General features: G+C 41.0%; 1 protein-coding gene across 1 annotated transcript in view; it reads left to right on the top strand.

The window, feature by feature from the left end:
• Positions 1-14,263, top strand: part of LOC136876482 (cytochrome P450 6j1) — a 108,546-nt gene that overhangs the window by 42,359 nt on the left and 51,924 nt on the right. Inside the window, exon 3 of the mRNA XM_068228453.1 lies at positions 1,937-2,332. Coding sequence (XP_068084554.1) covers positions 1,937-2,332 — 396 coding nt within the window. The remainder of the gene's footprint in view (positions 1-1,936; positions 2,333-14,263) is intronic.

Genomic DNA, 14,263 nt, shown 5'->3' with positions numbered 1-14,263 from the left:
CTGGATTAAATATGAACCCCTAATGATCATAGATTTAGGAGATACGGGTGGATTTAGCTCCTCACATTTCGCGCCTTTGGAAGCGTCCCTTACAACGTGGTTTTCGTCCAGCCAATGACATTCAAGCTGTCTGGTTTCCAAGAAATCCAGCCTTCAGTTTATTTAATTTGCCAATAATTATTGATTATTTTTCCATGCGTGACATCTAATAAATTCATTACATTGCTCCGTGTACTCACAATAACTTATTACTGATTACTTTTGAAGTTACGAGAATATCTCATCTATCATTCCTTAAGATGGTATCCCTGGGTCTTCCATCAACTTTTAGCGATTGGCCTGCAAGCGGTCACGTGATTTAAGTTTCCACCTGCCCGAACCTAGGCTAGCGAATGTCCTCGCAACCGCTGTACCTTTCCAAGACGTCACGGAAATTTCCGTCCGCCAAAAAATATCCCAGCGCACTACTCATGTTGCAAGATTCCTTTGTGTCAACTACCCCCTTCTCTTTCTGACCAAGACTTATTCGTGGACTTGTATTTTCCCTGGTCGCCACCTAATGGGGTCCCCTGCTGTGAAGTAGCTAAATGTTGTTGTGTCGAGCTAGTCCGTCAGGCTCCAGTCTGTCGTGTTCCTTCGCTCATATTTCGTCATTACACAGATGAAATATTTTCAACTACACTTCTGTATTTCAATAAATGTACCATTTCCCTTCATAAATCAAATCATGATTGACTTTGGGCCTAAGTCACTCGGGTTCAATATAACCAACTCTCATTCAACACAAGACAAGTACGCACTGATGTAAAGCCTAAAAACACACACGCAACAAATAATAAATACTGTAGATGACTTCACTACAGAAGTGAGCTGCCGGCAGTTCACAGAGTGAGGGACTACATGAGGCTTGTACCAGAGCAACACAGAAGAAGGAAAATGAAGGAAGGCGACGAAGCGATGGCTGTTCCTGCCACTGTGCTTGCTCCCTACGAATATATTCATGAAAAAGAAAATGTTATGTAGTTATTTTAATAACTCACGGGCAAAAAATCCTCATCTTTTCTATCTGTCTTTCATAATACATTACAAAGTACAGTATAACATCCCATAATCACGAGGAATTATGGGTGTCTCAGAGGAGGTGTGATCACTCCTTGTAAGTCCATAAGAGCAATACTGTTATCTTAACCTGGAATGAGCTATAGGTATGTACAACTAAGTTACGTTCTTCACGTATTATTTAAAATATATAGTATTGCAAAGAATCTTTCAGTTGTCTGCAAGTAAAGGAGTGGAATATGCAATTACAAAAGAATCCTGGCCCTAGTGATAACTCCCTCCCCATTGGCGCAACAGCTTCGAAGGGCCATGACCTACGAAGCGATCGCTACTCAGCCCGAGGGCCTGCAGATTATGAGGTGTCGTGTGGTCAACGCGACGAATCTTCTCAGCAGTTATTCTTGGCTTTCTAGACCGGGGCCGCCATCTCACCGTCAGATGGCTCCTCGATTGTAATTACGCAGGCTGAGTAGACCTCGAAACAGCCCTCGGATCCAGGTGAAAATCCCTGGTCTGACCGGGAATCGAACCCGGGGCCGGCAGTCGTAACTCATATTGTAATTAATTGTTGTTCCAGTAACCATGTCAACTAACCCCTCACTGTGCACTTCAGAGAGTTACAAACCACAAACACCGCTCCTCAGCCGTCGATACGGTGCTGAAGATGGCTGCACTGGATATTCAAACATTGTACCTATGTATATCTCCGTGTGCATTTGATTGGTGCTATTAGCAACCGTCCTCGTAAGTTCGGATTCGATCTTGGTTCTGCCAGGGATTAAAGGTTGACAAAATAGCTGATATGTAACTGGAAATGTGCACGCAGCAGGTCACGACTTTACTGTACTGTCTTCTAAAGGTTTTGTTTCTTTTGCAGAAGACGGAGTACTGGAAGTGAAGGATGCTATGGCAAGGTTCACCACCGATGTCATCTCTACGTGCGCATTTGGCATAGAAGGAGATGCCCTCACAAGCGACAATAGCGTGTTCCGCGCCATGCTGAAGAGGATTTTCGATCTGACCTACGTACGAGGCTTAGCACTGATGACTGCTTTCTTTGCTCCTGCCCTTGCATCAGCACTCAAGCTTCAGTTCGTGGACGATTTGACGATGAACTGGATTAGGAAGACCGTGTGGAGCACTGTGGAGTACAGGGAGAAGAATAACGTCGTGAGGAAGGACTTCCTGGACATGCTGATGCAAATCAGAAGTAAGGGGCAGGTGGAGGATGACGACAACAAAGAAGTCTCACAGAAATCTTCTGAAAACTTTGGTGAGTAAGGCAAGAAAAAGTATACCACCTATGACCTTTGATAGCACACAATTTGGAAGGCTAGAGCGTACAGTCACATAAGCATTTCAATAGAATGTCCAGGTATCCATCGTTCCAGTCTTTCGCAATTAACTTTCCAGAGCGGGTGGATACAAATAACCGACTTTCACTGAAAGTTTCGCATGTGGCATTAAAGGGGAGACGATGCTTGAATAAATGAGGAGTACCTGTTCAAAAGGTGACATTTCTACCTTAAGAAAGTAGTGGAAAAAGCGCAAGAAATATCAAATGAAAAGGTACATTGGGGTAATCACATAGATATGATTGTAAATAAAGGGTACAGACCTCTGCACATGGTTATGAGTGTATTTAGGGGTTGCAGTAAGGATGTAAAGTACAAGGAATATAAGTCTCTGGTAAGACCCCAACTACAGTGTGGTTCCAGTGTATGGGACCCTCACCAGGATTACTTGATTCAAGAACTGGAAAATATCCAAAGAAAAGCAGCTCGATTTGTTCTGGGTGATTTCCGACAAAAGAGTAGCGTTACAAAAATGTTGCGAACTTTGAGCCGGGAAGACTTGGGAGAAAGGAGACGAGCTACTCGACTAAGTGGTATATTCCGAGCTGTCAGTGGAGAGATGGCGTGGAATGACATCAGTAGACGAACAACTTTGAGTGGTGTCTTTAAAAGTAGGAAATATCACAATATGAAGATAAAGCTGAAATTCAAGAGGACCAATTGGGGCAAATATTCGTTTATAGGAAGGAGAGTTAAGGATTGGAATAACTTACCAAGAGAGACGTTCAATAAATTTCCAATTTCTTTGCAATCATTTAAGAAGGTAAGGTAAGGGTGTATTCTGCCCGAAGGCAGGTCCGAACCTCCGCGGAGGTGTGCCTGAACCGGAGTTTACGTGCGGTAGGGTGGCCAGTTCCTTTCCGCTCGTCCATTCCCTTACCCCCCACCAACAGCGCGTGGCAACCCATCCAAATCTTGACCACGCCCAATGTTGCTTAACTTCGTAGATCTCACGGGATCCGGCTACGGTCGTTGGCAATCATTTAAGAAAAGGCTAGGAAAACAACAGACAGGGAATCTGGCACCTGGGCGACTGCCCTAAATCATATCAGTGATTGATTGATTGATTGATTGATTGATTGATTGATTGATTGATTGATTGATTGATTGATTGATTGATTGATTGATTGATTGATTGATTGATTGATTGATTGATTGATTGATTGATTGATTGGAACGTACCCACGATCGGATTTGGTACAATTTTTAAATAATTACATTTCTGGTCTGGATTGCTTACGGCAATCGATAATAGTCAACTACTGTAATGCATGTGGACGAAAACACTGATTTATTTTCCGGAAGTGGAAATGGCACCTTTCGATCAGACACTCCTCAAAAGTCAAATGGTGAAATTTTCAAAGCAATTTTGTAATATACGAGGCAAACCAACGAATTTTTGTGCACACATTCAAAACAGGTTACTCATCGTATGTGATGCTCTTTGGGGTCTCAATTTTTATCGACACTCTAACTTTACAGCAGCCAGAGTGGAAGTCCAGGAATGGCACCTCTACGTGCGCATTTCGTAGAAAAGGGGATGCCCTTTATTTGTATTTAATTATCACATTACTAAGTATATTATTTTAAATCCGAAGAGATATGCCTTAGAAAATTCGTGTACATGGTTTACGACATCAGAACGTTTATTACCTCGAAAAGATTCTGTATGTTAGAACTAGTCGATCCGTGCTGCTCCGCAGGTCAGATAACTCGTCTTGATATGCCTGCCGTAGTAATATTGTTTTGGCTGCCCTTTCCAACAGTTTTATGAACATTTAATACCGGTACATAATAGTTCATTCATTCTTAAATACGTTCATAACACCTCTTTCTATACATTATTCACTGTGCTTCGACCATTCGGGCATATCTGGATCTTAACACTTTCAAACTATCTTGTACCACTGCACTTTTGTCGGAAATCACCCACAACATAAGACACCATGACATCCGAAGAGCTCTTGCCTTCATCACGGGAAGCAGTTCTGCTGCACGGCGATATCACACGATTTTAACCCATAACATTACGTGGGTGGTATTACACGGCTGGAGTTGAACGTAGTACGGTTGTCATATCATTATTGACGTCAGAAAAGTTGGATGGCGCAGCCATGCGGTAGAATGTTGAAGCTGCAACATAGTGATTGGTGAAGCTTATTTACATGGCGAAGCATTGACGTCGTGATGGAAACAGAAAGAAAATTGTCAAATTTGAGGAGGCACTGCTCTGCATACGGTTGCAAATCGTATAAAACGGATGCGAAATCTCTTCACTACTTTCCTGTACAAAAAGTTCAGAGAAAAAGATGGGTTTCCGCGCTGTCCATTGGAAAACGCTTTACGCGATACATGACAGTGTGCAGTCTGCATTATCGTGAAGACGACTTCCTCCCACAGCGTAGGTACCGGTACTGTTTATTGTACTCATTGATAGTTATTGACCCTAATTTGTATTCACAAAGATTTAGCTACATCAAAAATACTGATAAACTTGTAGCCTAATACTTCTGTGCCGCACATAGAATGCAATTCGCTCTTTGTAAACTTCTTTATATGTGTAACAGCAAACAGTAAATTAACTATCTACACGTGAATAATATATTTAATTGATAGTAATTAAGCACTGCATTTAAATTGCTTATAAAGTACTTCTATCAATGAAAGAAAATATGTAGTATTTTGCCATTATAAATTAGCTTCTTTTGCTATTTGTTTTACGTCATACCGACACAGACAGGTCTTATGGCGACGATGGGACAGGAAAGGTCTAGGAATGGGAAGGAAACGGCCGTGGCCTTAATTAAGGTACAGCCCCAGCATTTGCCTGGTGTGAACATGGGAAACCAAGGAAAACCATCTTCAGGGCTGCCAACAGTGGTGTTCGAACCCACTATCTCCCGGATGCGAGCTCACAGTTGCACGCTCCTAAGCGCACGGCCAACTCGCCCGGTCATCATAAATTAGAAGCCATAGCCTAATTATTTGGTAGAATTGGACAAACCAAGTATTCTTCAACCCCAAACAGCTGTGACTGTAGAGGTTATAGTACTCTTAAATTATAATTTTCAAACTTTGCTCTGCATATTCTGTAGGTAGTTATAACTTTTATACTTATTATGGTCGGTTCTAAGTTCTAACTTTTGTGCTGATGGTAAAAATGGAAGAACATTAAGATTATGTGGGCTGTTCCAACACAAGCCTGTATAAAACCTAGGATTTATTTGCTTTATAACATTTACTATTTTATTTCTTCCCCAAGATTATAGTTTACAAAACAGGTAACTCCCCCGTCACCTGGCTAAGGCTTTGGCATGGACCAAATCAACAAGAAATTACTCCATAACCTCTAATAGTGGAAAATTACAGTAGCTTAACTGTTAAGGTGAATTAGCGTAACAACGGTAACATTTCTCTGAAAACCCGCTTTACATGTACAGTTGCACTTCACATTTTCACCCCCTTTGTTCAAGACAACATTAACTTTGTGGGGTTTTGAATCGATGTGGGATGATTGTAAACACAACGCTACAACACCAGCTTCATCTTCTTTTTCAAACTGTTTACCTACACATATCAAGTAATTACGCTTGAATATTTCTTCCCCTTCCAATAATGGACGCGTGAAATTCCGACAACTCTCAACAGTTGCGCATACGACATCAAAGACATTTTGAACACTTAATAAATCCTACAGACGCACACCCGATCACTATCGTATTTACTTCCCGTCACTATCTCGCCGCCATATTGGAAACAGCTGACCGTAAGCTCCTCCCCCATTTCGGACGTCAATACAGAAGGTCGTTTGGGATCTCTGGTGGCGAGTTTGAAGGTCGCTGGTGGCGCTGTTATCAACTTGGGCACGTCAAAACAGGGAGTGATGATTCACGTCATTACTGAGAACTCGTGTGTAGAGTTTCGTGGTATTAACTGCAACGCTGCCGAAGCGTATTCACCCTTACTGGGAGGGCTACGTAACAGCCCTTTCTCATGCTAAATATAGCTATTCTGCAAGCCAAGAAATGTGCAAGAAGCGTGATTTCTTGATATCAAAGAACGGAATTAGTGGTGTACTGAATAAAAAAGGCAAAGGCCGACTGGGGAAAAAACAGACAAATCCACGACCAGCCACTAGCCGTACACAAGAAGTGGTCAGGAAAGTGAAGTCCCTTGTTTCAAGGGGTAACCCTACCCCCTGCTCCCCGTAAAAGGACAATCACACATAAATTGGGGATGTCTGTTTCAACAGTTAACACCATAATCAACAAGGACCTACAATTAGAAAAGCGGCATAAGTGCCGAGTTCACAAGCTGTTGCATCGTCACATTTTGGAACGTCGCACTAACGCAAGAAAGCTGTATGAGGGCTATCTGACAGAGGACAGATAGAAAAAATGTAGTACCATTAGACGAAGCGTATGTGTACCTTAGTGAATGTAAAAAGTCCCGCTCGATATACTACCGCCCTAGGGACAAAAAATCAAACATTGTATAAAGAATGCCAGGAAAGTTTTCCAACGGGTTTCATGATCGTCGCTAGATACTTCTACAGTGGCAATGTACCCATTCGCCGTGTCAGTAATAATGTGAAAGTGAATTCTACATACTATAAACAAGAGGTTTTAACACCCATTTACAACACATATCCCAGTACGGTGTGGGAAGGCAAAAAATCAGGTATGGGTACATCAGGATAAAACATCCAGTCACACTCGTCTGTTCTTAGAGAGAATGGAGATGGAAACTGGAATCCGTGCAGTTCCTTTTAGTGACATTCCGGTGAATGCATCCTATGGGTCACGCATGGACTTTAATGCATATGGACTCCTAAAAAGGGCCTTAGGAAATAGACATTTTCGAGGTCACGTTGCAGTTGCTCACAACCTTGTAACTTATTTATTACTCTATAGAGAATAACATCATCCTCTGCTTCCACTCCTTTACTCATATCATTTATATATATAAGAAAACATAAAGGTCCGAAAATACTGCCTTGAGGAATTTCCCTCTTAATTATTACAGGGTCAGATAAAGCTTCACCGATTCTAATTCTCTGAGACCTATTTTCTAGAAATATAGCAACCCATTCAGTTACTCTTTTGTCTAGTCCAATTTCACTCATTTTTGCCAGTAGTCTCCCTATCAAATGCTTTAGACAGGTCAATCGCGATACAGTCCATTTGATCTCCTGAATCCAAGATATCTGCTATATCTTGCTGGAATCCTACAAGTTGAGCTTCAGTGGAATTACCTTTCCTAAAACAGAACTGCCTTCTATCGAACCAGTTATTAATTTCGCAAACATGTCTATTATAATCAGAAAGAATGCCTTCCCAAAGCCTGTAATTTTCAGCTTTATGTCTATCGCCTTTTCCTTTATACACAGCAACTCTCCATTCATCTCGTATAGCTCCTCCGACCAAACAATAATCAAATAAGTACTTCAGATATGGTACTATATCCCAACCCATTGTGTTTAGTATATCCCCAGAAATCTTATAAATTCCAGCCGCTTTTCTAGTTTTCAACTTTTGTATCTTATTGTAAATGTCATTGTTATCAGATGTAAATTTTAATATTTCTTTAGCCTTAGTCTCCTCCTCTATCTGGACATTATCCTTGCAACCAACAATCTTTACTTACTGCTGACTGAATACTTCTGCCTTTTGAAGATCCTCACATACACACTCCCTTTGTTCATTAATTATTCCTGGAATGTCCTTCTTGAAACCTGTTTCTGCCTTAAAATACCTAAACATACCCTTCCATTTTTCACTAAAATTTGTATGACAGCCAATTATGCTTGCTATCATGTTAGCCTTACCTGCCTGCTTTGCTAGATTCAATTTTCTAGTAAGTTCCTTCAATTTCTCCTTACTTCCACAGCCATTTCTAACTCTATTTCTTTCCAGTCTGCACCTCCTTCTTAGTCTCTTTATTTCTCTATTATAATAAGGTGGGTCTTTACCATTCCTTACCTCCCTGAAAGGTACAAACCTGTTTTTGCATTCCTCAACAATTTCTTTAAACCCATCCCAGAGTCTGTTTACATTTTTATTTACCGTTTTCCACCGATCATAGTTACTTTTTAGAAACTGCCTCATGCCTGCTTTATCAGCCATATGGTACTGCCTAATAGTCCTACTTTTAAGACCTTACTTTCTATCACATTTATTTTTAACTACGACAAAAACAGCTTCATGATCACTAATACCATCTATTACTTCAGTTTCTCTATAGAGCTCATCTGGTTTTATCAGCACCACATCCAGGATATTTTTCCCTCTGGTTGGTTCCATCACTTTCTGAATCAGCTGTCCTTCCCATATTAACTTATTGGCCATTTGTTGGTCATGCTTCCTGTCGTTCGCATTTCCTTCCCAATTAACATCTGGTAAATTCAGATCTCCCGCTACAATCACATTTCTTTCCATGTCGTTTCCTACATAGCTGATTATCTTATCAAATAATTCTGAATCCGTGTCAGTGCTACCCTTTCCCGGTCTGTACACTCCAAATATATCAAGTTGCCTATTATCTTTAGAAATGAGCCTTACACCTAGAATTTCATGTTTCTCATCTAACTTTTTCGTAGCTTGCAAATTCTTCTTTCACCAGAATGAATACTCCCCCTCCCACAATTCCTATCCTATCTCTTCGATACACACTCCAGTGCCGTGAGGAAATTTCTGCATCTATTATATCATTTCTCAGCCATGATTCAACTCCTATTACAATATCTGGTAAATATATATCTATTAAATTACTCAATTCTATTCCTTTCTTTACAATACTTCTACAGTTCAACACTAACAATTTTATGTCATCCCTACTTGATTTCCAGTTCCCTGTTCCCTTATCACCGCTCCCTAGGCCACCCCGTTTCCCTGAATGTACCTCCCTACTGCCCTTACGTACCACTGCGGTTTAAGTGAAGGCCATCTGAGCGCAGATCCCTATCTCCTACCCACCCATTAGGATGTAGAAATTTCACTCCCAGTTTCCCACATACCCACTCCATAGTCTCATTTAAATCCCCAAACACCCTCCAATCAGTATCCCTCCTACAAAGTATTCCACTAATAACAATCTCCGCTTTCTTAAACTTCACCCGTGCTGCATTTACCAAATCCCATACATCTCCAACTATGTTGGTTCTTATATCAGCTTGCCTTACGTTGTTGATACCAACGTGAAACACTACCACCTTCTCCTTCCCCTCCTCCCTCTCTTCTACTTTCCTCAACATCTGCCTCAACCTAATTCCTGGATAACACTCTACCCTGGTTACCTATCCTCCACACACTTTCCCCACATGTCTAACAATGGAATCCCCCATGTCCAGAGCCTCAACCCTACCCACCTCACTTGATCCCCTCCCCTCCTGGTCAGCCTTATCTTTCCTGATAGCTGCAGAAGCTACTTCCTCTTCCCTTTTCTCCTTCCCATGACCCTATTCCACCTGTCTTTTCCTATCTTCCACTCTACATTTCCCTTTCCTACCTTTTCCCTTCCTCCTACTTCCACACATCTCAGCAACAGTTCCCTGCCCCTCATCTTCCCTCTGTTGTTCTACCTGGAGTGACTCGTACCGATTTCGCACAGACACCTGTCCTGAATTCTGATCCTGAATAGAGTCCTTAGCCTGCAATCTCCTTCCCCTTAGAACATTAGACCACCTGTCTTCTACAACTCCCCCCTTTCCTTCCCCTCCCTCTTGTACACCTACTGTAACCTGTACATTGTTTGAGGGAGTCCCATCTTCCTTCCTGTCTTCTGTGAGAATCCTAATCATCTCCCTCAAACTTTCCAACTCCTCCCTCATACCCCTCAATGTTTCGTCACGCCCACAGTTCGTACACTGGCGCTCCTTAGCCATTCTTTACGGAAAAAATGAAAATAAAAATAAAATAACTCATTTGCAATAAAATAAATGAACGGAGAGATATATTGCCTAGGATAGTACTCAAAGACTCAAAGATCACACAACAATAAGGTAATTAATATACAACTACACTACAATACTACTTAGTCGTACTCTATTTTTTTATCCTACAACCCCTAACAGGATAAAAACTGCTGTTAATCACTGAATATCGAAAGGAATACACGGGAACTACACAATTCCAAACTGCAATTAAGCCTATCCTAATTACAACAACAGAATTTTAGTAAGAGTTTCTACGGATACCTCTACTACACCAGTACTACACAAATATTTTACAATAATAAAATAAGCACACTAAATTCTGATAGGATATTAGGCTACTCGTATACTACTGTACAGTACACTACAGTAATTTTAAACTACTTTCAGACGTATCCTAATTACAATACCGGTACCGTATGTCACTACTAAGCACAAACAGAAATGAAATTTGCAAGAACCACTGTACTCAAAGATTACCAACAAAGCTAAGTGCTCAGACAAATTATTATTATTACTACTACGCTCTAATAGATACACACGAAAGATAACACACGAATATAGCAGGCAAGATACGGCACTATCTAAATATACTGTATCTACACTACAATGTATCTACACTACAATTTTCAGCTGAAGTGTGGTTATATGAACTTTTACCGCTGGTGGATTAGTATTATTTTCCCTACTACGCGGGACGGAGAATAAAAGTGTCCTTAAATACTGAGAATAAGAGGTTGTCTACTATAATTTCTGTCAAAACCACGCCGGGGGCGTGAAGTGCAATACGGTATTATTGGATATAGGAATTTGATTATTAACTTTTACTCGATGAATAAACGAAGGTGGAAAGTACAAAGTATGCAGGGAACTAAGACTACAGTTATCTGAATAATTAATCAGCTGACTTTGTATTTATTTACACAACTATCATGTGCATGTAGCAACAATCGTCAACAATCCAAAAAACTGTTAAGTATCGTAATTATCCAGTGAAATTACCGTGAATTCTCTTTAGCGTCTCTTTAAATCGATGTTTACAGGCTTATCGTGTTATTTAATGTAATAAATTATTACCTTCGTGATAGTTTGAACGGATATCTGTACGAAATATCGGAAAAGTAGCGGCGGAAATTACAATGAGTTACAACTCCTTATGATAATCTGCCTTTGTAAGTATTATACCAAAGAACCTACAGATATTAAAAAAATTGTTTTAAAAGTTAATATTATTATTATAATTATAATTATATTATTATTATTATTATTATTATTATTATTATTATTATCAATGCGTAATATCCGTAGTTGAATTTGCGGAGGACTGATGTGATAATTAATTTTTGTAAAGAAAGGAAAAACCAAATCCGTTAAAAATTGCCAGAAGTACAACAGTTCTAATTGTATGTTATATTGGCATACTCAGCATTTAAGAGGAGATTACGGCAAAAAATTGCAAAATGCCTTTTAAAATACCTTTATAGGAAGGGTCTGTGCTTTTAGAACATATTCTCGAAATTTCATACCTGAAATAATATTAAGTTAATTCATTTAAAATGCCACGCCCTGTTCTGTGGAAAGTCATTTGCCAGGTTCAGTTTTGAAATAATTTTGACAAGTGACGAGGTATGCAGCAGATTCAAGGTGGCTGTAACTTTTACTTATTCTACAGACGTGTTTCGATCTGTACAGTAGAAGTCAGAGGCTGTTTGTTGGCTCTTAGTGCTAGTTTTGGTAGAGACGTAATTTTCATTCCACTACGATTACATTGTATACCGGTATTAATTAATTAGATCGGGATAGTTATCATTGCTGGGAGAAGTAATTAGGTCAACCTGCCTGTGTAATTTTTGAGGAGGGAAGGATCATTACCCTCCATCAATGTGTTCATTTTCTTCATGATCCTCTCCACTTCTTTTGGTACCTGACTTCTTCTATCTTGTTTTCCTGAGCTTTAAAATTTTCCTAACCAAGCGAGTTGGCCGTTCGGTTAGGGTTGCGCAGCTGTGAGCATTGGGGCATAGTGGGTTCGAATTCCACCATCGGCGGCCCTGGAGATGTTTTCCGTGGTTTCCCATTTCCACACTAGGCAAATGCTGGGGCTGTACCTTAATTAAGACCACGGCCGCAACCTTCGCATCCCTCCATCAATGAAAACCTTCGAAATGATAGCGCAACAAGTGGCAACAACAACATTTTCATAGTTTGGGTTGTAATGAAAGTGGGTGCCCACGTTCTGCATTACGTAATGTGAATTTCACTTGAAGTTTTCCTTAATCTACTGCTGAAAAAGGAAATCTGGTCACTTTCTGTGTGTTCATATCTCCATGATACACAGGTCTTGAACCTGAGGGCCGACACGGATTAAATGCTAATCATTTCTTCAGAACATACTGCTGCTCCTGTCCTGTGAATATGAACTTCCTATCTCTAGTCTTTCAAGGTGTTCTGGTTTCTATGAACATGCCGTGCATGTTTGCGGAACGAATGGCCTTGTTCTAAATGAATATTACAGCTGTGGTAAGATTTCAAGGAACAATCAGGAGGCTAGAAACTCGTGGGGTGAGTCTTAGTGATTCGCTAGAGATTATAGAGAAAGTGAAACATGAACTGGAAGGTATCCCAAGAAACCTCGGACTCCGTCTGCAAACAAATTATCATGACACCCACAAACGAAATCCGAGCTACGACGTAATGGCAGCCATAAACAAATATTTGGCTGTTACTGTTAATGTGGATCTACCAAAGTGTTAAACATTACACTCGCTCCCGAATTCAAGTATTGTCCTGCCACGTCCGTGGACTGACGCTCATTTTAAGTGACAGACGCCACAGATTTACACCAGAAAATGTTGACCAGATTATGCTGCAAAGCAAATTACGGACAGGAAAAGTAGGGTGTGCAGTGTAAGAGGAATGTGTATTTAATTGTGTTTCTTCACGTTTGGTTTTTACACGGTTTACTTACAGACTTACCAATTGTGATTTATTGTGTGTATTGATTAACACACTGTGCCTTATCTAGGAGACGTGTGAATATGTTTTAACAGTGAACACTGACATACGAAGGGCGAACTATATTGTTTTACACTTTATTTTTCTACCTAAATGAAGTACATTACACATCAGTTGTTACGTCCACTTTCTCAACATAATCTCCTTGTACCTGTATGCACTTTTGTCCATCGATACATCAGTCTCTCCTGACCTTCCCGAAACCATTCTTTCGGAGTGTTGCGTACCCATGCTTTGACAGTTGTGTTCAGTTCTGCAAAATCCGCAAAACGGCGCAAAAACCTGTTCCCGAACAGGTGATAATCACTTGGTGCCAAGTCGGGAGAGTATGGTGGGTGTGGTAGCACCGTGAATTCCATTTGATCAATGGCAGCAGTGGAGCCATGTATCACCACCAATCACAAGCCTAGCCATGAAGTCGGCTGGATCTTGATCATGGCATTGCAAACGTTCTCTGCACACGTCCACACGTCTCTGTTTTTCGTCTGCAGGTAAGAGTCTAGGCACCCACGTAGATGACACCTTCCCCAACTGTAAGTGGCCGTGCACGATTCGCTGCAGGGTGTTTCGGCTAATTCCCGTGGTTGTCTCCATTTCCGTAAATGTGATGTATTTGTTTCCTTGGATGGCCTGTTCGACCCGGGCAATGTTGGTTGGTGTTGTGAACACCAGTGAAATGTGAACAATATCCGGCCCGTGGGGGTTTTCTTATCTGTCCCCCTATCGGGCGCGTCCCAGGTGGCAGATAGGGGGCCCTCCGGACTTGCCAGAAAATGTCTTGAGGCATTGTGATTGTTACTAGCCCAAGTCAAGGTTTGGAAGTGGAGGCCACGCCCACACATGCTAGAGAGGCATGCATGGTTCCTCCACATGGGTGATACGGTGGTTCAGGTGAAGTGGGGCT

Source organism: Anabrus simplex, chromosome 6 (assembly GCF_040414725.1).
Source record: "Anabrus simplex isolate iqAnaSimp1 chromosome 6, ASM4041472v1, whole genome shotgun sequence".
In the NCBI taxonomy this organism is placed as follows: domain Eukaryota; kingdom Metazoa; phylum Arthropoda; class Insecta; order Orthoptera; family Tettigoniidae; genus Anabrus; species Anabrus simplex.
The sequence above is the reverse complement of the archived record's forward strand: the minus strand, read 5'-3'. Positions and strand labels throughout refer to the sequence as shown.